The sequence below is a fragment of the Triticum dicoccoides genome, chromosome 7B (genome assembly GCF_002162155.2).
Source record: "Triticum dicoccoides isolate Atlit2015 ecotype Zavitan chromosome 7B, WEW_v2.0, whole genome shotgun sequence".
Classification (NCBI taxonomy): Eukaryota; Viridiplantae; Streptophyta; class Magnoliopsida; order Poales; family Poaceae; genus Triticum; species Triticum dicoccoides.
The window spans coordinates 731289968-731315562 of record NC_041393.1 but is presented as its reverse complement, the minus strand read 5'-3'; the positions used below and the strand labels follow the sequence as shown (position 1 = coordinate 731315562).

The following is a 25595-nucleotide window of genomic DNA, read 5'->3' as shown; positions in this document are numbered from 1 at the left end:
TAAAGGAGGTGTCGCACCTACTTAGGCGACAAGGCAAAGCTAGCAATGTGGAGTACGGTGTGGTCCAGTCCAAAGAGGTGGCGCGAGCACACCTTTAGTATGCCTCGAAGCATGTTACCTTGTAGGATGGTCTGAACCTGGGTAAACCTTGTGTCTCGTGTGCTGATACATCCCAAACACTTTTCTATTTGTCTCTTGTGTCTCGTGTCTCTTTTTAGACTCTAATTTGGATGGTTTGAATGAAACTAGCCCGGACTGACGTTGTTCTCAGCAGAATTCCATGGTGTTATTTTTATGCAGAAATAGAACTTCTCAGTTTGGGTTGAAAGTTTATGGAGAATATTTTCAGAATATATTAAAATTATTGGCGAATAGACCTACTGGAAAGGGGCCACCAAGGAACCACGAGTGGGCGCCCTGTGAGCTCGTGGGTCCCAAAGACCTTCGTTAACCCTAATTCCAACTGAATAAATACCGTCTTGCGGAGAAAAAATTAGAGAAAAAGTTTCATCACGTTTTTACGATATGGAGCCGCTGTCACTTCCTGTTCATCATTGGGAGGGCTGATCTGTAGTTCGTTCGGGGCTCCGGAGAAGGGAATTCGCCGTTGTCGTCATCAACAACCCTTCTTTATCAACAATTTCATGATGTTCATCACCGGGAGTGAGTAATTACTTCGTAAGCTTGCGATACGGTGATGGAGTTGGATGAGATTTGTCATGTAATTGCGTCAATTTGTTAGGGCTTGATCCCTAGTGGTCAGCTAAATAATCAGCTTGGTAGTGCATGTATGCCCTCTCTGTGCCTTGGAGCCGGAGGACATGTTCCATGTTTTTTGCAGGTGCCCAATGGCGGTTGCACTCTGGCAAGCTATGGCGGACCAATGGGGAATACCTGCTATCACCTCCTTCCGTCGGGAGGGGACGGAGTGGCTAGCCCAAGCCCTATGCGAGCTGCCGGACACGGAGAGGATGGAGCTCATGATGACATTATGGCGATGCTGGTATGTGCGAAATGAGATGGTGCACCACAAGAAGCCACCACCAGTCGAAGTGTCCAAGAACTTCCTCGTCAGCTACGTTGATTCATTGGTGGGCGTTCAGAATTCTCCTCATGCGGATCCGATCAAGGGGAAGCAGGTGGTGGATGTTGTTGGCCATACCCGGCCCATGCAGCATGAGGCTCCTGCACCAACCACGCCGCTGCGCTGGTCTCGACCGGCTACGGGGTGGGCGAAGCTCAACGTCGACGGCTCATTTAATGCCAACAATGGAGAGGCTGGTACGGGCATGGTCCTCCGGAGCGACATGGGCGATATCATTTTTTCTTCGTGCAGAGAACTCCGGATGTGTTCGGATCCTCTGGAGGCCGAGCTGCAGGCCTGCATGGAGGGGCTCAACTTGGTACTTCAATGGACCCCCTTGCCTATTGAGATGGAGACGAACTTTGCGGTGGCGGCACATGTGATACTAGCGCCGACGAGGGATAGATCTCGTTTTGCCATGCTTGTCGATCGGATTCGGCGTTTGATGCTAGGAGGAAGGGAGGTTAAGCTAGTTCATATCCATAGAGAGCAGAACGGTGCGAGCCATTATCTTGCAAACTTTGGTAGAGTTCATAAACGTACGGTTGTGTGGTTGGGATCTGGACCGGATGAGGTACCAGACTTATGTAATGCCCAGGCACTTTATGTGTGAGAAATAAAAATTTCTTTCACCCGCAAAAAAAAAGAAAAAAAGAAAAAAAGGGGAAAAAAGTTAGCTAAGCGCACGTACCGAAACGTACAACGGCAGAATTAGCTAGCTAGCATGCTTGACGGCCGCGCGTGATTAGCGGATCGGAGGGTGTTTTTTTTCCTTTTTACTTCAAATCAGAATCAAATGCACACACGCGTGGAATCAGCGTGAGTTCACACAGACGGGATCACCATACACGCATGCATGCAGATCCACTTCGCGTTGATTCCCCTCAGCCAGATCGGATCCGCGACTTCCTCTCTCCATTTTTGCAGATCGATCCAACCTGACCCAATCCCGCTTCTGCTGGTTGAGGTCTTCTACGTCCCTGCCTCTCTCAGGACAATTGAAATTGATGACTGCAGTAAGCTTGAGTCCATCTCTGGCAGGAGTGTGCAGCAGGCACAATTAGCATCGTCCAATCATCAAGGATCATCTAATATACTGGAGGTGTCATCATCATCATTAGGAGGCCTGGCAGAGCATTTAGGAGAACTAATATTTAGGAGTATTACAGAGCTGTGATTTCTTAACAGGGGTTCTCCATCTTCCCCCGTCCCTCAAGCAACTAAAAATTGACTCATGTCATGGGTTGACATCTCTGGAATCTTGCTCGAGAGGGCTCCCACTGTTGGAGCATCTCGAGCTTTTGAAATGCAATACTCTGTTATCCCTACCAGATGGGCCACAAGCATACTCATCTGTCAACTGTCTTAAGACTAGGAGCTGCCCTGAGCTGAAGACCCTCCCTGAAAGCCTGCAGCAAAGGCTGGGCAGCATACGATATGTCTACATAGATGCCAAATATCATAAAGGTAAGCACACCAGAAATTTGCCTTCTCTATTTCCCCTTACTAGCGAGTAACTGAGTATTAAATGTGGTAGTTAGGTGATTATAATAGCATCGCTTGTCGCACAGCAGAAAATTGGAGCAAATTAGATGTTACTTAACCTAAAAAATCATCATTTCTCAATTTATTAATATCAATCCTCTAATTTTTACATTATTGATCTGTGCAGATAAGCCTATGCTGCTGAAACCGAAGATGTGGAAATATGCCATCTATAGAGATTAGAGAGCTACAAAAAGAATCATGGGAATACCAGTATGGAAGTTGTGATGCAGGTTTGTAATCTAAAAACATGCCTATGCTGCTGGAACCCTTTAATTGTTCTTTTCTAATGCAAGAATGAGCTGGTGGATTAATAAAATTTGATGATTCTTTGCAGAATTCTCGCAGCACAAATAGACGGGGAAGAGATCACCTGGAGTGGAGTTGTTGCCATGTTGAACTGCCACATTAGTAATCAGAAAGCTATCCTATAATACTATTAGCTATCATTCTGTCCCCAGAAAAAGATCTCATTTGTGCAATAAGCAATGTTTTAAATAGCGCGCTAAGCCTCTTAGCGGCGACCTCTTCTAAATGCTATAGCGTGCTATAGCGGTGCTATAGCGAGCTATTTAAAACGTTTGCTCATGTGTTTGGACAAAAGACTCTTAGTGCATGACCTTTTTTAAACGCTATAGCATATGCTATAGTGGAGCTATAGCGGGCTATTTAAAACCATGGCAATAAGTGATTGTATTTTGCCACCTGTTTTTACCTACGGTCAAGCCACTGTAGTATTGGTTTTTTCAAACAATCATTGTACTCCCTCCGTTCCAAAATAGATGATTCAACTTTATACTAAAGTTAGTACAAAGTTGGGTCATCTATTTTGGAACGGAGGGAGTAGTATATATTTTCCAACAAGCACGGCAACGTTCTGCCATGGACAACCGTCAGCTTTTATCAAAATTCTGTCGACTGTGTAGCAGTGCTACTATTTACATTCAAATATTCGGTGTGCCACGTATAATAGCGCTGCTGTTATTTAGTAACCATCATATGTATCTGAAGCTGATGAACAAATTACCCCTGATACTCCGCACCGGGAATACTTTTCTAGAATACTGTGTCATCGCGAACCACTTCAAATTTCAGCTGTGACTGAAGATGTGGAACTTTGGTTTCTTATGTTATGATGTTCATCGAGAGTTTCACCTCCACCGACTAGAACTATGGACATGTTGAGAACATCAGTCTGAAGCCTGTGCAGAAGACAAAATTGCAGAATATATGAATCAGATCAACCAGAAAGGAAAACATGTAAAGACTACAGGGGGATTTGATTGGTGGCAAGCAAAGATAGAAAGACATCCACTGCACTGGTGCTTTAGCCGGGTGCACAGCAACTCGCTCGTGCCTTACGTACCGCAGATGTAGTCCCGAACAAGATCATCCACTCAATGAAGTGAAGAAGGGATGAAGAGGCGGAGACAGAAGCTCTGCTCTTCTTCGGGCTTTTAATCCCCATTTCTACCCTCGCTGACATAGTGGGTGCTCTCTGTTCTTGTTGTGCTGCTGCTGATCGGCGCTCCATGGAAAGGGCAGGTCTTTCCTGTTGCGATCGCAGGAATTTAGGGAGCGTTCGGTTCCTCTCCGCTCTCTTAACTCTGCTCCCGGAGCGGACCTCACTTTAACGGAGCTGCGAACACCGAGCTCCACCAACTCCGCGGAGTGGAGGAGCAGAGAGAATACGAACGGGGCCTTAAACACAGGTGTGCATACGAAATTGTATCTCAAAAGGAGTAACTTGTGAACCGACCTATTGGTCTGTCTATTTATTTTGACTTACCTGCTCGCTGCTATCTCTATATTAAGCTGTTGATTTCCCCTCATAGTCCGCACTTATGAAATCCTTAACAATATTATTTTCGCCAAATGTTTACTGGTCCATCATTGGGTTGAGTTTTTGCATTCTGAAAACAGATGCAAGACGCTTAAGATGAAGTTAAAGGCTAGTCCTTTTCTTTCTTCCTTTTGTGAATTAAGCTCAGTCCAACTTAAATCTGCACTTATTCATGTACTGCTGCTGCTGCCAACTCTGGTATACACTGCTAATCCTTTAAACTCTTACTGGCCTGGCTTGAGTTCTCTCAAGATATGATGTACTACCTCTGTTTTTAAATGTAAGACGTTTTGGCAGTTCAAGTTGGACGGCCAAAACGTCTTACATTTAGGAACAGAGGGTGTAGTTCCCATTTGACTTGTCTTACCAACGGGTTCAAAATAGAATCTCAATTGGATATATTCAGAGGATGCCTTTTGGGTGCCACTTTATGTTTGCTAATAACGTGTTCATCCACGTGTGACTTTATGTAATTCAACACGAAAATATGCTACAACATATCTCGTGGAATGTTGTAGCCATTATCAGCAGGACATCATTTTTCTCTGCTTTTTATCAGCAGGACGTCATATTTCCCAGGTTTTTATCGGCAAGATTTTCTAGGTCTTACCATTTTGTTCTCAGTCCTCTTTTTTTTTCCTTACGTATCTTTGGTGCCAATCTTGTTTTCATGTAGAGTTAAGCAAACACATTTCGATGCACATGATTATTTTTGCACAACAGTTTATTTCTTCTGTTGAGAAGAAATTCAATGGGACATCGCAATTGATAAATTCTCACTAATCGTGGTTGTGCACTTATTTACGCACTGCAAAATATATCGTTGGGAAATATCTTCTACGTACCTGGGAATTATTTTCGTAGTTTCAAAACTAAAGCACATGGTTGTTCGGTTGCTGTTAAATCCCAGAACGAAATTTTGAATTCTATTTCGAACTTTTGGTTGCCCGGTGTGCAGCATTGCTTTTTTTCTTTTTCTTGGTATGTGCAGCATTGCTTTAACTGGCCTTTTGGTTTTCCGGTGGCCGCCATGGGCTTAGTGGGCCTAACTAGTCGTTCCCCAAGTTCTTAAAAGAAATCTAGTCGCTCCCATGAAGAAAAGAAAAAAAAACTGTCTCGTCATCTTCTACCACGGAATCCCCAAAATCGACGGAACGCCGGCCGGAATCCCCTTCCGATGCGGCCTCTGCTTCCGAGCCTCCGAGGTACGAAGCGCACACCCGGAATCCTCCTCCTCCTTCTCCGCCATACATTCTTGTAGCGATTCCATTTTTCTACACCCGGATTGAGCAATCAAGTTTGGATTTTTCGAGGCCGGCGGTGGAGCTATGAGGAGAGGAGGCACGACAGGGGGGAGGAGAGGGAGTGTCCGAGCATCCATGGCGCCGCCACCCTCGTTCTTCTCCGCTCACACCATTATCGCCTTCGTCACTCTATACCAATCTCTACTCCTAATGGAGCAGTTGGTAGTCTCGCTTCCAGTTTTTTTTTCGTCCCACCACTTTCGTCCGGTTTTTTTTCGTAGGTTAACCGTCGTAGATTTTTTTCGATGTTGGTTTCTTATTCACCGGTTTATTTACCCCTCAGCTCTTTCCTTACAAATCAGCACTTTCCAAACGTGCACGCAATCACGGATCTAAATTTACTAACTTATCCAAATCAACCGATACCTTCCATTATTGCAAATTTCTTTAAGAAACAAATAATAGATTTTAAGGAAACAAATAAAAGATTTTAAAGACGCATCATACTTTACTAACAATCACTAAAAATCAAATCTAAATTAATTAACCTTACCTCAAATCACTCAATCACTTTAATTAGAAAACATTTTTTTTCCTAACTGCACCCCGCTTAGTGTGCACATAACAATCCGAAGTAATTAGAGTCACAAGATTGAATCCATTTATTTAGAGTGACATGATTGAATTCATTTATTAACAATAATCCTCACCAAAAGTGCGTTTAGTAATTTTAGAGGACGGACCAAAACTCTGCCATCCGCTCGCCCGCGTTTGTTTAGGTACAGGAAAAAATGGCATAATATATGGAAACAACACGACCGGGGCGGCGGCACAATCTTCGGGGATAGGGGATCGGAGGAGAAGGATTGGCCTGGCAGCATGATCGGGGTGCTTCCCCGCGGCCACGGCCGTCCTTGCGATGCCACCTACCCGAAATCAACGCTGCTCCCTGCCGTCAGCCGAGGCGACGCCGCCTGCCCTCCTACCCACGGTCCGCTGCCGCGTGCGGCTACGGCGGGAGGAGTAGCGACGGGGCCGAGGTCCTTCATGCGTTCCCGGATGGAGGCCATGATTTCGTCGAGGTCGTTGCTACCTCCTACACTAAGGGTGTGTCGTCGAGATCGAGGCGAGCATGAGGAGCTGTGGCCACCGCCATGGTCACCCCATCGCAGGGGATGGAGCACGCCGTCGGCCTACAGCTTGTGGAGATCACTGTTGCTCTTCAGGTCGCGTGGTGACCGGATCTTGCCGATGTGTCCCTCCCCGGCGACCTCCTCTTCGCCCGGTTGGACGGCATGGATCTCGCCACTGCTGCCCTCAACTTCTTTGCCTCGAGCTCGACGGTCAGCCACCATGGATCCCCCAGCTGGAGGGTCACGTGAACCAGCCGTCCTCCCATGCTGCAGCGGCGAGAAGGTGACATGGCTCTCCGTACACGAAGAGTGGAGTTCAGTCAAGTACTTATATACTTGGCCTCTACTGCTGATCCATGTACATGGAGAAGAACAGACAACCGCTCATTCATGCTTCGTTCCACTCCTTTGCGCTACATTACTGGAGGTGACATTTTCCTATCTCTCTATGTTGTAACAAGCCTGCTGCCTGCATAGTTAATGGATTTTTTATTTAAATTTATCGCTGCTTAGTGCTTTGTTGCAATTGTTCACCCAAGATTCCTATATATAATCTGAGCGTATGTAGGCATACTTAGCTTTGCTATTCCATTTTTTCTGGCGCATAGAAATAAGAGTATTGTCCAGGTTAGGTATTCAATTGAGTATGGTATTTGGATTGCTATCAGAATGTCTTTTCTATGCATGTGATTTCTCACATCTGGTTATAATATTTGTGAAGACGTGCATTTTCACGTGCACTTGGAAGCAGGCCCGTGGCCCGCGCTGGACAGCGCCGACGCCGACCCGAGCCACCTCGTCCGCGTATTCTTGAAGCTGTGGCTGGTCGATTTACATGAAATTAATTCCCTCAGTTCTGGTGGCAAATATAATACACATAATCCATATTGTTATGCACTAGCGTGTATGTGTGAAATAGATGGATTATGGTCCCGTACCCAATAAGATAGATATGTGTGTGTGTTAGAGAGAGAGGGAGAGGGGGATAGAGAGTGAGGAAGAGGGAGGGAGAGTGTGTGTCTGTGTGTGTGAGGATTTGATGGTAAAAAAGGTCGCCAATGTCGTAATATTGAACTCTTAAAGTTAATGTGGCCCCGTTGCAACGCACGGGCGTTCTTCTAGTATATTAAATAGCACGCTATTTCGCCGTTATAACGCGGTTATAGTATATTTGGAAGGGAGACGTTACGTTTTGGCAAAATCGGACGCTACGGCGCTAATCGCGTAATTAGCGCGCTACACACGCTATAACATTGTAACGTTGTAACGTTATAACGTGCAGACCATGCAAAACTAAAATAAGCACAGCCCAGCAGGCCCAGCAGGCCAAAACCAACCCACGACCACTAGCTTTCTCACTCCTTTTATCAGATTCTCCCACTAGCTTTCTCACTCCTTTTATTAGATGCATATATTGCTTGCTCCTATGAAAAATTTAGTTGCTTAAATACTTTATTTCTAGATATATTTAATTTTTTTTGCAAACGCTATTTTGAAATATAGCACGCTATTAGCGCGCTATAACTTGTGTAGCATTTAGAGAAGGGTCTCGCTATATTTTGTAGCACGCTATTTAAAATATTGCTCTATACATGAAATAAAAAAGGCGCCGGTCAACGGATGGGATCCGGAGCTCATCCATGCCCTCCAGGCCTCCACCACACGAATATTATCGACATTGGTCGATGTATGTGGTACGGAGCTCCCCACCACTCAAATATTGTCGACATCATCATCTTATTATCTGCGCTCTCCTAGCAACCAAGCAAGAAGCAAGCCACATTGCGCTGCACTTGTGCTTCTCTGTATTCGTGTGAGTCCTGTCCTTGGCGTTCCAATGGCGGAGGTGATGGCCACCATGGTGGTTGGGCCACTGCTCAAAGTCGTGACAGACAAGGCATCCAGCTATCTCCTCAACAAGTACAAGGTGTTGAAGGGCATGGAGGAGCAACATGAGATCCTCATGCGCAAACTGCCTGCCATCCTGGACATCATCGGCGACGCCGAGCAGGCCGCAGCCCACAGAGAAGGGGCAGCGGCCTGGCTCCAGGCCGTCAAGAAGGTGGCTTACGAGGCGAATGAAGTCTTTGACGAGTTCAAGTATGACTGTATGAGGCACTTCGTCGTGAAGCAAAAAGGAAGGGGCACTACAAGGAGCTTGGCTTCGATGCGGTAAAACTCTTTCCCACCCACAACTGTTTTGTGTTCCGTAACAGGATGGGAAGAAAGCTCCGCAAGATTGTGCAGGCCATCGAGGTCCTTGTGACCGAAATGAATGTCTTTGGCTTTAAGTATCAGCAACAGCCGCCGGTATCCAGTCAGTTGCGGCGGACGGATCATGCTAGCACTGACCCAGAGGAAATCAAGAAAGTCATCAATGAATCCAGAGCCAATGATAAGAGGGAAATTGTTAGTAGACTAGTTGGGCAAGCTAACAATGAAGCTGTCACGGTTATTCCCATCGCTGGAATGGGTGGTCTGGGCAAGACCACGTTAGAACAACTTGTTTACAATGAACCTGCAATTGAGAAGCGTTTCGATTTGCTACTATGGGTATGTGTCTCTGACTGTTTTGATGTGGATTCTCTGGCTAAAAGTATAGTTGAAGCAGCTCCCAAGAAGAAGGATCCAGGTACCGAAGCAGCTGCTTCCAAGAAGACACCACTGGATTGCCTTCAGGATGTAGTGAGCGGGCAGAGGTACCTCCTTGTATTGGATGATGTCTGGGAACGACAAATTCATATTTGGGATGAGCTCAAGGCCTGCCTTCAACATGGTGGCAGGGGTAGTGTGGTTTTGACAACAACTCGTGATAAAAGAGTGGCTAAAAAAATGGGTGGTGGTGTTGAAGCCTATAATCTAACATCTTTGGGAGATCAATTCATAAAGAAAATCATCAAGACAACAGCATTCAGTCGTTTCAAGAAGGCAGAGGAAAGGCCCACGGAGTTGGTGGGTATGGTTGATAAGATTGTGGAGAGATGTGCTGGCTCTCCTTTAGCTGCAACAGCACTAGGCTCTCTACTGTGTACCAAGACCTTTAAGGAAGAATGGGAGGCTATATCAATCAGAAACAACATTTGCACCGAGGAGACAGGAATCTTACCAATACTCAAGCTCAGTTACAACGATTTGCCATCACATATGAAGCAATGCTTTGCTTTTTGTGCTGTATTTCCCAAAGATTACGAGATTGATGTGGACAAGCTGATCCAACTTTGGATTGCACATGGCTTCATCCAGGAAAAGCAAGTTCGTCTTGAAACTGTGGGCAAACAAATTTTCCATGAGCTGGCCTCAAGGTCATTCTTTCAGGATGTGAAGCAAATCCAAGCCACGGTTGAGGAAATTGAATGCGTTGGCTCGTGTTATTCCAGAACTACATGTAAAATTCACGATCTTATGCATGATGTTGCACTTTCTGTAATGGACAAGGAGTGTGCCTTGGCAACAAAGGAGCCGGCCAAGATTGAATCTGTTGTCACAACTGAGGAACCAACTTAGAGTGAGTGGCTTCCAAGCACAGCTCGGCATTTATTTTTGTCATGCAAGGACCCAGGAAAAAAATTGAATAGTTCTCTGAAGAACAGCTCTCCAGCCATCCAAACACTTCTATGTGATACCTATATGAGCAGGTCATTGCAACATCTATCAAAATACACCTCTTTGCAAGCATTAAAACTTCGTTCAGGTGGAAGATCGTTTTCGCTGAAACCAAAAAACATCTACATCACCTGAGGTACCTAGATCTCTCAACAAGTTCTATCAGAGCACTTCCTGAAGATATGAGCATTCTTTACAGCCTGCAAACGCTTAACCTCTCTGGTTGTCAATATCTTGAAACACTTCCGAGACAAATGAAGTATATGACTACCCTGCGTCACCTTTACACTCATGGTTGTTCAAAGCTGAAGAGCATGCCAAGAGACCTCAGTAAACTCATATCCCTTCAGACACTTACATGCTTTGTAGCAGGTAGTGGCTCTAGTTGCAGTAATGTGAGAGAGCTTGGAAATTTAAACCTTGGTGGTCAACTGGAGCTACGACAACTGGAGAACGTGACAAAAGATGATGCTAAAGCGGCAAACCTCGTGAACAAGCAGCTAAGAGAACTGACATTAGCATGGACCTTCAGATGGAATTATTTTGAAGAGGATGCAAGAGTGCTTGAGAATCTCAAACCTCATGATGGACTACATGCCATACGGATACACTCATATGGAGCCACCACCTTCCCGACATGGATGACTATGTTGCAAAACATTGTTGAGATCCATCTTTTTGAATGTACAAAACTGCAATGGTTGTTCAGACGTGACTGTGATAATAAAAGTTCCGCATTTCCAAAACTAAAGGAGCTTACGTTGGATGCTCTTCACTCTTTGGAAAGATGGTGGGAGATAGATAATGATGAGATGCACAGAGAAGAGATGTTCCCTCAGCTTGAGAAATTGGTTATTAGCCGCTGTGGGAAGTTGACAACATTGCCAGGATATCCGACCTTCCGTGAGCTAAAAAATGTTCATATTGAGAAATGCCCAGAGTTGACAACTACAGCTAAATCTCCAAAGCTCAGTGTATTGTACATGGAAGGACGCGAGGTAGAGTTGTTCTTGTGGGTAGAGAGACATATGACTTCACTGACCAATCTGAAACTGACTAGCATTGACCATAGTACAGATACAACCTCGATGGGGGCTGAGAATAGTTTGAGAGAAGTGGTGAACGTCAGGGAGAATGGGAATGATGAAAACTTTCCTCTAGAAGTTTTGGTCTTAAGAGACTTTAAGTCAGGTATATGTGTAACAGAGCTGTGTGCATGCTTTGTACACCTTCAAGAGTTGTCAATTATGAGGTGCCATGCGCTCGTCCATTGGCCAGAAACATTGTTCGAAGGATTGGTATCCTTGAGGAAGCTTCTGATTTCAGAATGCGATAATTTGACTGGATATGCACAAGCATCTGCTGAGCCATCAACATCATCAGAGACCAGTCAGCTCCTGCCACGTCTAGAGTTCCTGAGGATATGGAGCTGTGAAAACTTGGTTGAGCTCTTCAACTTACCTGCATCTCTCAGGACAATGGACATTTCTTATTGCAGTAAGCTTGAGTTCACATCCGGCAGGATGCAGCAACAGGGAGAGTCAGTATCATCGATTCATCAATGGTCATCCAGTTTAGAAGCATTATCATTAAACAATTGTGATGGCTTAACAGGGGTCCTCTATTTCCCCCCATCCCTCAAGAGACTAGAAGTTTATAACTGCGGTGGGTTGACATCTCTGGAATCCCGCTCTCCCGAGCTCCAATCCTTGGAACACCTCCGGCTTGTGGACTGCAATTCTCTGTCATCCCTACCGGATGTGCCGCAGGCATACTCATCACTCCAACGTCTTTGGATTAGAGACTGCCCTGGTATGAAGACGCTCCCTGGAAGTCTGCAGCGACGCCTGGGTGGCATCCAGTGGGTGTACATAGATGCGCATCTTTATGGAAGTAAGCACACATCAATTACCTTCTCTATCATTACTTGCTAGTGGGTGTTAAATGTGCTATTTAGAATGATAATAGCTTCACTAGTAGTACGACAGAAAAACAGAGCAAGCTAAGTATTCCTTTATATTAATTTATTCTTTAATAATGTTTACCTGAGTATAAGTTTTTACATTAATACTCTGTACAGATAAGCCAAGGCCTATGCTGCTGAAGCCGAAGACATGGAAGTATGTCTGCAAACGTTGAAAGCTTCTTTACGGGATTCTTCCAGCACATACAGACGGATGGGCAAGAAAGATCACTTGGAGTAGAACCATTTTCTTGCAAAACCCGCCAGGATCAGTGATAATTGTTGCCCTGTGTTGTTTTGCGATGTTGTTGCCAGGATCAGACGCCCTGTGCCCATGTTGAGTACTTGAGTTGTGATATCAGTAACCAGAAAGTGCTTTCAACACTGTTGTCTATCATCCCAGAAAGAGATCTTGTATTTGCACTTCTGTTCACCTACAGGCTGTTATATCATTGTGCTATTTCCTTTTCAACTGGCACGGCGGCAGTCTGCCTTTGCACAGTCGGTGTTTATGGGGTCAAAACTCTGTCAGTATTTCCTTTGTTGCCACGCCCAAAAGAGGTTACTTATTAACTCGATTTGTGGTATGCCTATTTGCCACTCTCTGTATTTTTTCTCTAGGATGCAACTCTGTCAGTCTCTGTATGACTATGTATAACAGCACTACTGCTGTTTTGACTTGTTCATACTGCATGCACTGTTATTTCCTGACCATCATATATGTCTGAAGCTGTTGATTGCCCTTGCACTCTGCACTAGGTATATTAATATATACTGTTTTGTAGTGAAGCTATCAACTTCTGTATGCACTGTGAAGAACCACTTGAAAATGGTCAGTACAAGGTAAGATTTTTAATTGCCCCGTTGAATTGCAAGTTCAGAGGAATGCCCTGATCCTCATTTTGCTCGCTGTTCTCGCTGTGTTGCCTGCTCCTGATCGATGCTCATCATCTTTCCTGGCTGGAAAATGCATATGCCAAACTGTAGCAGGAACTGTAACAAACAGTGCATGTATGAAATACTCCGCCTTGCCCATTAAGTGAGGAGGCTGTAGATCACATTAAGCTGCATTGCCCTTGCCCAGTAAGTAGAGGCACGGAAGTTCAAGGCATCAGCCATGTCAAAGTGCTCAAGATATGTTCACTCAGGTATGCTACCTCAGCAGAAGAGCAGATGTGGTGTTTAACAATTACTTCATGCGTGTATGCTATCTGACTTGCACTGTTTGTCTTATATTGAACTAAACAGAGCACATGCTATGTGATTGCCTCCCGGACGAAAAGACCTAATCATGCCCCTCTCATACTGGGTGACTAGTCTACTGAACTTGTACAAACAAATACTTGCTCACCTATTTTTCCATTGCGGAATAATGCTTATGTTTATGTTTATGTTTTATGACAGTGGGCTTCAGAGATATGCTTATGTTTTATGACAGTGGGCTTCAGAGATATTGTGTGGTTTTCAGGCCTGCAGGCAGGCAACAGCGTTCCGATCTGAGAGTCGCCGAAGGCATTTTCCAGTTGTACTCCTAGGCGATCCCGACATCGGGCAGGTTGTCGGTGGATGCTGACCTCAGCATGCCGTTGGTGCCGTCGATCTCGAAAATGTCAGGAACTGCGATGAGTTCACTGCATTCTTCTGTATGTGCAAAGAGACAAAATGCAACTGTATCTAGCTGCTTGTTTCAGGTTTAGTTTTAGGCCGCACTTGGAATCGGTGTAAATAAATACTCCCTCCGTAAACTAATATAAGAGCATTTAGATAACTATTTTAGTGATCTAAACACTCTTATATTAGTTTACAGAGGTAGTACAGATGTATTTTTCTTACGGGTGTATCTTACCGGCCAGGAGCGATTTGCGGGCGGAAATGAAAACGACGGACGGTGGCCTGTAACTTTTACAAGGGTATTCAAAGTAGAAACGACATTCCAAACAGGGCCTTAGTCAGCCAGTTAGAAGTATTCTTGCATTCAACTATGCATGTTTTATGATCCAGATTAGTGAAATTTAATAGTGGGAGCATGCGTTTGCGGTTTTAAAGAAGATCAAACTGAAACAATGGCCCGCCCGTGACGGCCCCAACGGAACACCCCAACTGCTCCAGGCATACAGATTCATCAGTCTTCAGAGCTAGCAACAGCCAGTTAAAATATCATTCTGAGTCTGAAGAGATGAACAAAATTGCAGGGTGCATGAAGCAGATCGATCCAAAAGGCATGGAGACAAGTATATATTTTTGGTATCACAATAATGTGTGCCGACAGATTTTCTCGTTGGGACCTTTATTAATAAATTCTCGGTAATCACAGTTTTTATGTATCGGGCAGTATCTTTCTTGTCCGGAGAAAATTTTCTGCTTAGACATCATTATCTTAGTTTTAACCAAAATACGTGGTTGATTTTGTATGTCCTTTAGTTTTGTGCGATACTGATTATTTCCAGTGGGCGCAGCAGTGGCAGGTCATCTGCGCTTTGTCGAGCTGCCGTTGTTGGCATTTCTTTCTTCTTCTTTGTTCTTTCTCTTTCCTTTGGGCTTGTTGTGCTTCTCGCCCGTTCCTTTGTATCGGTGTTGGTGCTTTGTAATACAAAGTGGGGGAAAACCCTTTTTCGGTATTATTTCCAGTGGGACCCCATCTCTTCATTGTTGACAGTCCTCGTCCCTCAAGAATATTTTCCATGGATATCACTTTCTCAATTATTCATAAATTAAGAAAGTGATGTACAATTACATATCATTTCTTTTATTACCAAGATAGATGAACAGTATCATTTTCTCAAGGCCAGGTCACATCGTCATCGTCATCGACGGAGGAGGATGAGGAGAAAACTGAAGGCCATGGTGTGCCATCCGCCTCTGCCATCTGAGCCAACAATTCTCAAAGAACTGTAGGGTCAGTGTTTATAATCTTGTGGGCATGCACTTTTTCATGTGTTGGGTAGTAGTATCTTGCTTAGCGAAATTTTCTACTTTGACATCATTATTTAGTTAGTTGTAACCGAGTACGTGGTAGGTTTTTTATGTCCGGAGGACTGAATCTTGTGGCTCTCCCGAGGGCGACTCGGGGGCGACCTAGGGTTCCCTCGCGCCGCCACCTCCCCTTCCCCTCCTCCTCGCCGCTGCCGGAGGCGGTCGCCGGGGCCCCCGTGCGGCTGCCTGTGAGGGCGGCGGCGAGGCCTCTGGCCGCTCCCTTTCGGTGGTGAGGGCCCGGATCTGAGGCGGCGGCCTCGCTGGTGCGGACGGTGTTCCTCCGGCGGCGGGGAGTGCTCGTAGGTGAGGTAGGCCGGGTCCCCTCGGCTGCGCGGGCAGCAAGGTCCTGGTGGGCGCTGGTCGTGGCGCGGGGAGGCCCCGGACTCCCATCGTCAGATCTGAGGCGTTCTGGTCTGCTCGTGATGCATGACTTCCGGCCGGCCTGGATCTCCGGCGTGCACGCGCCTGCTGATGTTGTGGCTGGTTCGGAGGTGGCGGCAGGGTGCTTGGCTGGGGGAAACCCTTGGCCTCCGGTGGCGGTCACGGCGTCGATGGCGTCCCGGACGCCATTTCCTCCTTGGTGGCGGCGCCGAGGCTCAACCTCCCCTGTCTCCTCCCTTCCCCTGCGCCCGGGTGAAAACCCTAGCCCCTGTGGCTAAGCAGCGGCGGCGCCACAACGTCGTCACCTTCTTGGAGGCGCCGACTTGGGCATGGGGATGCTGGGCGTGCATGGCGAGTTTGTCTGGTTCCTGGTGGCGGCCCGTCTGATCTACCGTGTCGCAGCTCCGGGCAGTATGTCTCGTGGCTGCTATGCTCCTCTTTCGGCCGTGTCTCCGATGGGGACCTCGCCCTTCCTCACCTTGTACATGCCGTGGTGGAGCGGTACTTCATCTCACTCATTTGGCGACGGAGATCGGTGGCATGGCGCTGTGGAGGCTCGGCGTCCGATGCGCGGAGATGGACTCGCGCAGGAGGAGGTAGCTGTCTGGTGTCATGGTGACGTCGATGGCGGAGTGGCCTACACAAGGTAGAAGACTCAATATAATCTGAAGACGGACCTGTGGAAGATGGTTGCGACGACACAAGAGTGTGTCTGACCGGATTGTGCCCCAGACTCTGTATGTGGCTCGGCTGGGGCTTCCGGCTTTTAATGTTTAGGTGAGTGGTTTGGATAGTGGCCCAGTTAGCATCCCTTCATCATATGAATAAGAGTAGCGGCAATATGTTGCCAATATGGTGGATTCAGGTATATTGTTTGTAATACTTTGTAAGGTTCTCGAGAATAATTAATAGTGGCCGTATGCATTTCCCAGATGCAGAGGAGATTATCTTCAGTCACCTCATCTCTTAGTTGTCAACATTTCCATGAACGTTAGGAGATGATTTCTTGTTGACCTCACACTACTCGCTCTTCCAGACTTGATTTTCATCAGACAGCATTTTCTCAATTTTCATATATCAAGAAAATGATGTGTGTAACTATGTATCAATATTTTTTTTGTCGATATAGATTACAATTTTACATGAACGAAGTAACCTCTCTGTTCTTTGCCGACAATTATTTGCTTACATGCTATTCTGATGAGTTGGTAAGGGTCAAAGTTTAGGCACTGTTTCGCTTGCGCCCACGCCAGTCTTACCAACACGGGGTTCGCCAAATATTTGGTGGACAAATTCGCCGCCGCCATCCCGCCAGGAGTTGGCATAGAAAACTGAACGGGGAGCCAAAAATTTGGCGCGCTTCCAAAAAATTGTCGTCCATCCAAACACTAGCCAACACACCTGGTCAACACCAATAATTTGGCACGGCCTCTCGGCTGCGAACCAAACAGCCTCTTAGTACAGCTACGCCCATCCCTTTCTTCTTCAATCAAGGCTGTGGAGGGGTACATCTACTGTTTCTTACTCCATCCATTCCTTGATATAAGGTGTATAGGTTTTTGAAAAAAAATCCAAAATATAAGGTGTATTGCGTTGCAACACTCGTTTGGATAATTTTTTTAGGATTTGATTACATTTTCTTATATCATGCAAGCTCTCTATTTTCTCATGTCAATTAGTCAGGTGTAAACTTGCCCAAAACTTGTAAAATTTTGCCTTCACGTGCGTTCTTTAATTTTCGTGCCAAAAACTATATACCCTACATTTAGGAATAGAGGGAGTAATTTATATGAAAGGTTTTTGACCATACATCTATGAACTGTTATGATTGGGTCTCTCGTAAAAAAAATATTGTTATGATTAGGTGGCACACACTTTTTGGCACCCTCGGGCATTTTTTAAAACGAGTTCTTAGTTTTTTTTTACCAATTATGAGTGTATTAGCAACACAAGAGATTTGCTCACTTGGACTTTATCGGCAAATTTTCATAAATTTAGTGGGCCCATGCACTTTAGTTTTTGCATGACGTATGTTGCTCCAAAAAATTATACTTAGACATAATTTTTTTTCTTAGTTTTAACTGATTACATGATTTATTATGTCATTCTTTTTTGGCATAGAATTGAATCGATAAATTAAAGAGATCAAATTTACTGTCAATATATTGAAATAATTTGGTCAAGGTTGACGAACATTTCTCATGAGCAGAGGAAACATCTTTTAAAAACATTACATATGGAAATATTATCTCGAGCTATTCTAAAATCATCATGAATTGTAGGCTCAGATTCTTATAAAGAAAATGTGATCCTATTGTGTATTTGTTTTCTGTTTCCCCAATTTCTACATTTGCATTTGTTCATCTCGCTGTGGGCTGCACCGCTTTTACTGGGCCTGCGCACTGGATAAGCCTACAGCACCAACCTGCCTCCTCCATCGTCTACAATGGACGCCGGCCGGAATCCCTCGCCGCCGCCGCCGCCGCCTCCGCCTCCCCCGTACTTGCTTCGTTAGACAACACCGGAACCATCATCCTCCGCCTCCGCCTCCGCCGTACAAGGACCTGAAGCGATTCCGTATTTCTCTATCCCGTTCTAACGGCGGATCTCGGCGACCGTGAGGTGGAGGATCCGTCAAGCTGATATTTTTTTTCTAGGTTGGCGGGGATGGGAGGGGAGGGGTGCCACATCGGAGGAGGAGGAGGAGGAGGAGGAGGAGGAGGAGGACATGGCGCCGCTTCCCCACGGCCGTCCTTGTTCGTCTCTGCTTCTGCAGCCTCCGTCGGCGGAGGGAGACGCCGGCGCCCGCCGGAGCGTGTCCAATGGCGGAATGTACGTCTCCTCGAGAGTCAGTAATACTAGAATTACTTGCTTCAGTAATAGTACTAGATTTTAAAGTTGGATAAATTCTTATGCTCACAGTCGCTGTTGCAGACTTATTATTTGGCTGGGACATCACTTTCTCAGTTTTAGTACAGGGAGCTGCTCGATTTGGATTTGAACCGAACACAGCCACACAAATTACGGCAATTACAACTACAATCAAGTAAACTACTAACACTAACTCATACAGTATATAGGACTACTCAAGCAATCAACACCAGTAATCAGGATTATCTGCCTCCATGCTGAAAATTCTCATGAATTGTCGGGTCAATTTTTGGTACAGCTATGTGCATCCCTTTCTTCAATCAAGGCTGTTAGTTGTTAGGTCTGCCTGAGCATTCGCTTTAACTGCATCCTCATCGTGTGAGCATAAACGGCTGGAATCAGTCATCCTCCTCTGCCTCCACATTGTTTACTTCCATTTCCAACCAGCAAGCACATTTTTTCACATATCTTGTGCTTCTCTGCCCTTTTTGCATCTGCTGTCCTCGGTGTTCCAATGGCGGCGTTGGTGGCTAGCACGGTGCTTGGACCAATGGTCAAAATCATGATGGAGAAGGCGTCCAGCTACCTCCTCAACCAACACAAGGTGATGAAGGGCATGAAGAAGCAACTTGAGAGCCTGAAGGGCACACTATTGGCCATCTTGGACGTCATCACCGACATCGAGGAAGCTGCAGCCCACAGAGCAGGGGGCAAGGCTTGGCTCGAGAAGGCCAAGAAGGTGGCTTACCAGGCGAATGAAGTTTTCGATGACTTCAAGTATGAGGCGCTTCGTCGTGAAGCAAAAAAGAAGGGGCACTACAAGGAGCTTGGGTTCCATGTGGTAAAACTCTTTCCCACTCACAACCGATTTGTATTTCGTAAAAGGATGGGAAGAAAGCTCCACAAGGTTGTGCGGGCCTTTGAGGTCCTTGTGACTGAAATGAATGCTTTTCACTTTGAGCGTCATCAACCACCGCCGGAATCTAACAATTGGCGGCAGAAGGATCAGGATATCTTTGATCCAAAGGAAATTGCTAGGAGGTCAAGAGCAAAAGATAGCAAGAAAATTGTTGATATACTAGTTGGTCAAGCTAAAAATGCAGATCTCACAGTCGTTCCCATAGTTGGAATGGGAGGTCTTGGCAAGACAACGTTAGCTCAAATTGTTTACAATGACCCTGAAATCCAGAAGCATTTCGATGTGTTGCTGTGGGTGGGTGTCTCTGACAGCTTTGATGTGAATTCTTTGGCTAAAAGCATAGTTGAAGCAGCTCCCAAGAAGAAGGATGACGATAAAGAAGCAGCTGGTTCCAAGAAGAAGAAGACACCACTCGATAGCCTCCAGAATCTAGTCAGCGGGCAAAGGTACCTCCTTGTATTGGATGATGTCTGGAAACTAGAGGTTGATAAATGGGGACAACTCAAGGCCCGCCTTCAACATGGTGGCGTGGGTAGTGTGGTATTGACAACAACTCGTGATGAAGGAGTTGCTGAAATAATGCGTCCTGCTGAAACTTACAATCTCAGAACTCTGGAGGATCAATACATAAAGGAAATTATTGAAACAACGGCATTCGGTTGTTTTCAGAGGAAAGAGAACTGGCCCGCCGTGTTGGTGAATATGGTTGGTGAGATTGTGAAGAGATGTATGGGCTCTCCTTTAGCTGCAACAGCACTGGGCTCCGTACTGCGCACCAAGACCAGTGAGGAAGAATGGAAGGCTGTATCAAGCAGAAGTAACATTTGCACCGAAGAGTCTGGAATCTTACCGATACTCAATCTCAGTTACAACGACCTGCCGACAGATATGAAGCAATGTTTTGCTTTTTGTGCTATATTTCCCAAAGGTTACATGATTGATGTGGATATGCTGATCCAACTATGGATTGCACATGGGTTTCTTATCCAAGAAGATAATGTTCGTCTTGAAACCACTGGCAAAAGAATTTTCAATGATCTAGCCTGCAGGTCATTCTTTCAGGATGTGAAAAAAGTCCAAGCCACTGGGGACGAAGTTAAATACACCGGGTTGTGTTATTCTATGACTATATGTAAAATCCATGATCTTATGCATGATGTTGCATTGTCTGTAATGGGAAAGGAATGTGCCTTGGCAACATGGGATCTAGGCAATATTGAACATGCTGCAACTGAGGAATCAAGTCAGTGTGAGTGGCTTACAAATGATGCACGGCATTTATTTTGGTTGTGCAACGAACCAGAAAGAAAACTGAATATTTCTCTAGAGGGAAGCTCTCCATCTATCCAAACTCTTTTGTGTCTTGGAGTTATGGAAAGTTCATCATTGCGGCATCTATCAAAATATGGTTCTTTGCGAGCATTGCAGCTTTGTTTGTGGGCATCATCATTCCCACTGAAACCAAAGCATCTACATCAACTGAGGTACCTAGATCTCTCAGGTAGTTATATCAAAGCACTTCCTGACGATTTCAGCATTCTGTATAACCTGCAAACGCTGAACCTCTCTGGCTGCATATATCTTTGTCGACTTCCCGGACAACTGAAGTATATGACTGCTCTTCGTCACCTTTACACACATGGCTGCCTAGAGCTCAAGAGCATGCCTAGAGATCTCAGAGAACTCACATCCCTGCAGACACTTACATGTTTTGTAGCAGGTAGTGGCTCTGATTGCAGCAATGTTGGAGAGCTCACGAAATTAAACCTTGGTGGTCAATTGGAGCTACGACAACTAGAGAATGTGACAAATGATGATGCAAAAGCGGCAAACCTCATGCAGAAGAAGGAACTAAGAGAACTGACATTAACATGGACCTTTGGATGGGCTCTTTACATAGATGAAACTACGTGTCACTGTCGAGATGATGAAGATGATGCAAGAGTGCTCGAGAATCTCAGACCTCATGATGAACTCCATGCCATAAGGATAGAGTCGTATGGAGGCAGCACTTTTCCAACATGGCTAGCTGTGTTGCAAAACATTACCAAGATCCATCTTTTTAGCTGTGGAAAACTACAATGGTTGTTCAGAGGTGAGTGTGATACATCGTTTGCATTCCCAAATCTGAAGGAGCTTACACTTAAAGACCTTTACAGTCTGGAGAGATGGTGGGAAATGAATAATTATGGTGTGCAAGGAGGAGAGATCATGTTTCCTCTCCTTGAGAAGCTACATATTAGCGACTGTGTAAAGTTGAAAGCATTGCCAGGACATCCGACCTTCCCTAAACTTCAGAATGTTTGTATTAAGAAATGTCCAGAGTTGACAACTACAGGTTTTTCACCAATGCTCAGTGAATTAAACGTGGATGGATATGAGGCAGAGTTGTTTCTTTGGGTAGCTAGACATTTGGCATCACTGACCAACCTGGTACTGACTAGCCTTAACCATAGTGCAGAAACAACCTCGGTGGCGGCTGAGGATAGTTTGAGGCAAGTGGTGAGCGGGAAGAAAAAAGGGAATGATCAAGATTTTCCTCTGGCAGTTTTGGTGTTAACAGGCTTCAAGTCAGGTGTAGCAGAGATGTGTGCATGTTTTGCACAACTTCAAGAGTTGTCAATTTTTAGGTCCGACGCACTCGTCCACTGGCCAGAAGAAGAGTTCCGCGGATTGGTATCCTTGAGGGAGCTTGACATTTGGGATTGCAATTATTTGATTGGATATGCGCAAGCTTCTGTTGAGCCATCAACATCATCAGAAACCAGTCAGCTCCTGCCACGTCTAGAATCTCTAAGCATACACCGTTGCCAAAGCTTAGTCGATGTCTTCAACGTCCCTGCATCTGTCAGGAAAATCTATATTCATACTTGCAGAAAGCTTGAGTTCACCTTCGGCAGGAGGGTGCAGCAGGGACAGTCAGAATCGTCGATTCTTCAAGAGTCATCCAGTATATCAGAGGTGTTGGCATCATCATCACCCGGAGCTATGGTGGAGCATTTAGAAGAACTAGTATTAAATAGCTGCAAGGTCTTAACAGGGGTCCTCCATCTTCCCCCTTCCCTCAAGGATGTAACCATTGCATACTGCGGTGGGTTGACATCTCTGCAATCTCGCTCCGGAGAGCTCCCATCATTGGAGAGGCTCACGGTTATCGGCTGCAAGAACCTTTCATCCCTACCGGATGGGCCACAAGCGTACTCTTCTCTGCGATACCTTAAAATTAGGTACTGCCCTGGTATGAAGACGCTCCCTGTGAGCCTGCAGCAACGGCTGGGCAGCATCCCGGACAAAGACATTAGTGCCCGGTTTTGTGAAGGTAAGCAAGCATTTGACAGTAACTATCTATTATATGTGCTAGTTAGAACATAATAATAGCAGAACTAGTAGTACGACAGAAAATTGGAGGGAATGAAGTGCTCCTTTCAATTTAAAATTTTACATTATTAATCTGTGCAGATGCGCCCAAGGAACACTTGTCGTGGAAACAGAAGGCCTGGAAATATGTCAGCTGCAGGGATCTGGACGCCCAAACAACGAATGAGGAGGATTATTCTGATTATGGTTGTTCTGAAGGTAATTAAAGAAGCAACAACCGCATTCTCCATTACCCCTTACTAGTTAGTGAATATTAAATGTGTTTTTAGACAATGATAATCTCATCGCTAGTAGTACGACTGAAAATCAGAGAAAACTAAGCATTCGTTTAACCTGATGACGTTGCTGCTCTGTGCAGATACGCCCAGCCCTAGGTATCTTGTCCCCGAAGGAACATACGAGGAGGAGGAGGATGCCACGCTTGGCTGTTAGCTTGTTCTCTGTCGTTTTGGTTGGTCTGTATATTATACTATAGAACTGCTCTGCTCTAGGAGGAGGAGGAGTTTCAATGGTGTCCAGTGGCTGGGCGCGTGTGCGCTGCTCTACAACTACTGAACTAGTTTCATTGTCTTCGTTTGCTAAGACTCTGACGGTGTTGGTTATGCTTGTAATTAAATGGATCCTGGAGCACCAAGTTGCTTTGTATCGAAAAAATGAATATCTCACCTGCTGGTTATCATGCAGCAGGTTTGTGATATAAAATCTAGACAACGCTGTTGGAACCCTTTGTTCTATTTGTTTTTGCAAAGAATAAGCTGGTGGAAGTGTACAATCTGATGCTTCCTGCTCTTCACATGTGAAGTTATTAGCCATGTTCAGGCCAATGTTTATGCCTTGGGCTAGGGGCCTCACTGAACTGCTACTGTGCCTATAAACTTGGAACATACGTTGCCTGCAAAGTTGGTGATTCTCCTCCGTGTGCTTCGGTGCTGCAAGCTTGCAACGGTGCCGGGCTCAACGCTCGTCGGTGCTGGGTGCTTGCTCTCTAAGAAATGGAGAGGCATTAGACACTACTGGAATTCTGGGCTACACCGAGTGTAATGCTCTTCGCCGAGTGCTAAAACACGGACACTCGGCACCTCTCAGCAAACTCACCTTCACGTCAAACTGCCACCTTTGCTGTCACTGCCTCACAGCAAAGAGGCAGCGCACGGCAAACCCTGCAGACGCCGAGAGCAGCTCATGGCAAAGAGTAGCCACGTGGCATGCCCGTCCGCAACAGACGGCTCCGTCAGTCAGTTAGTGCGTACTTTGCCGAGCATCACTCTCGGCAAAGCATAACATCCTATTTTTTTTGTGTGTTCTTTCTAACTGTCATGTGGTCCCAATGGTCACATTTATCAGTAAAAAATTTAAATAACTTGCTAAATATTTTTTTTAAATGACGAGAGTGAGGACAGCGTGGCCCACATGGGAGCTGACAGTTTACATAGGTTTGCCGAGAGCTAGTCTCGGCAATGCTCTCCTTCTTTTCCGAGAGCGGCTCTCGAAAAAGTTGTGGCACAACAGTAGTGTCCGAGACGACCGTATTTCCGAGAGGTGCTCTCGATAGTCTATCTTTTCCCGAGTGTTGCTCTCGGAAATCTTTCCCATCCATTCTTCTGTCAAGCTCTTTCTTTCCTGATCCCTGGAGATAAAAACAACTACAGTGCAATTTGATCATATATAGGCATAATTTGATCTAGTCCACACATATATAGGCATAATTTGATCTAGTCCACATATATATGCATAATTAGGGATAGTCCACATATTGTCACACAGAAATCGAATGTATTATCCTAGTAGACGTCACACACAAGTCGCAAATTCATACATATTGTCACTACTTGCAAAATACGTGCACGTCACAATAGAAGTACACTTGTTCATATATAGATCATCTTGAGGAGGAGAGGCCATCGGGTTAACATTCTGGAGGAGGAGGAGGGGCATCACTTGCACTGCTTCGAGATTGCATAAGAACCTATAAGAGTAGAGTCACGTGAGGGTCAGGGTGGACGTGACGAGCGGGCTTTTGGCCCGGCTCGCGGCCCGTTATGGACCGGACCGTACGGTCCTGGCTCGCTAAATAACACGGCCGGTCCGGTCCGCGAAAAGGAGCCCGAAATTCGGTCGGTCCGGTCCGACAAAAGCTCGGTCCGGCTCGGAGGACCGAAGGCCCAGCCCAATTAGATCTTATCTGGAGAGCCCAACACATATACACCGTGCGTGCGGGACCTAGCTGTCGTCCTCGTCCATCCCAGTCTATCCCCATGGCGCCGCACGGGCTGCTTCCGCTCTCCCCTGCGTTGCCTCTTTCTCCCCGCCACCGCGCCTCTGCCTCGCCCTCTCCCCGCCCTCTCGCGCGACTGCTCGCCCTCTCCCCTGCCCTCTCGCGCGACTGCTCGCCCTCTCCCCCGCGCGGTTGTGCCACTCCCTCTCCCCCGTGCCTCTCCCTCGCGACGCCGCGCCTCAGGTGTGTCTTCACCGGCTCCGGCCACCGTGCTGCTGCTCCGACGACCTCTCCGACATCCTGGGCCTACATGGCAGTGACTGGACATCGCCAGGACCGTGAGGACCGCAGGTCCGCTCCGAGCTTCAGCTCTGCCGGTCCGGTCCCTGAGATCAGGACCGCTGCGCTGCTCGGTCCGGTCCGGACCGGACCGCCGGCGGCCG

General features: G+C 46.1%; 1 protein-coding gene and 1 pseudogene across 1 annotated transcript; both read left to right on the top strand.

Moving 5' to 3' along the window:
• Positions 1-8661: 8661 nt before the first annotated feature.
• LOC119337519 lies at positions 8662-14355 on the top strand (annotated as a pseudogene).
• Positions 14356-18631: 4276 nt separating this feature from the next.
• LOC119337518 (disease resistance protein RGA2-like) lies at positions 18632-23659 on the top strand. The gene is made up of 3 exons (XM_037609683.1): positions 18632-22878; positions 23019-23135; positions 23296-23659. The coding sequence occupies exons 1-3, from the start codon at positions 19155-19157 to the stop codon at positions 23367-23369; spliced, it is 3915 nt and encodes a 1304-aa protein (XP_037465580.1). The 5' UTR covers positions 18632-19154; the 3' UTR covers positions 23370-23659.
• The last annotated feature ends 1936 nt before the right edge of the window (positions 23660-25595 follow it).

What these genes read in the sequence shown, in the direction of transcription:
- LOC119337518 (XM_037609683.1), top strand. Translation starts at nt 19,155, where the DNA reads ATGGCGGCGTTGGTGGCTAGCACGGTGCTTGGACCAATGGTCAAAATC. An exon ending in TAGTGCCCGGTTTTGTGAAG is followed by an intron (nt 22,879 to 23,018) that starts GTAAGCAAGCAT and finishes TAATCTGTGCAG; the next exon opens with ATGCGCCCAAGGAACACTTG. An exon ending in TGATTATGGTTGTTCTGAAG is followed by an intron (nt 23,136 to 23,295) that starts GTAATTAAAGAA and finishes TGCTCTGTGCAG; the next exon opens with ATACGCCCAGCCCTAGGTAT.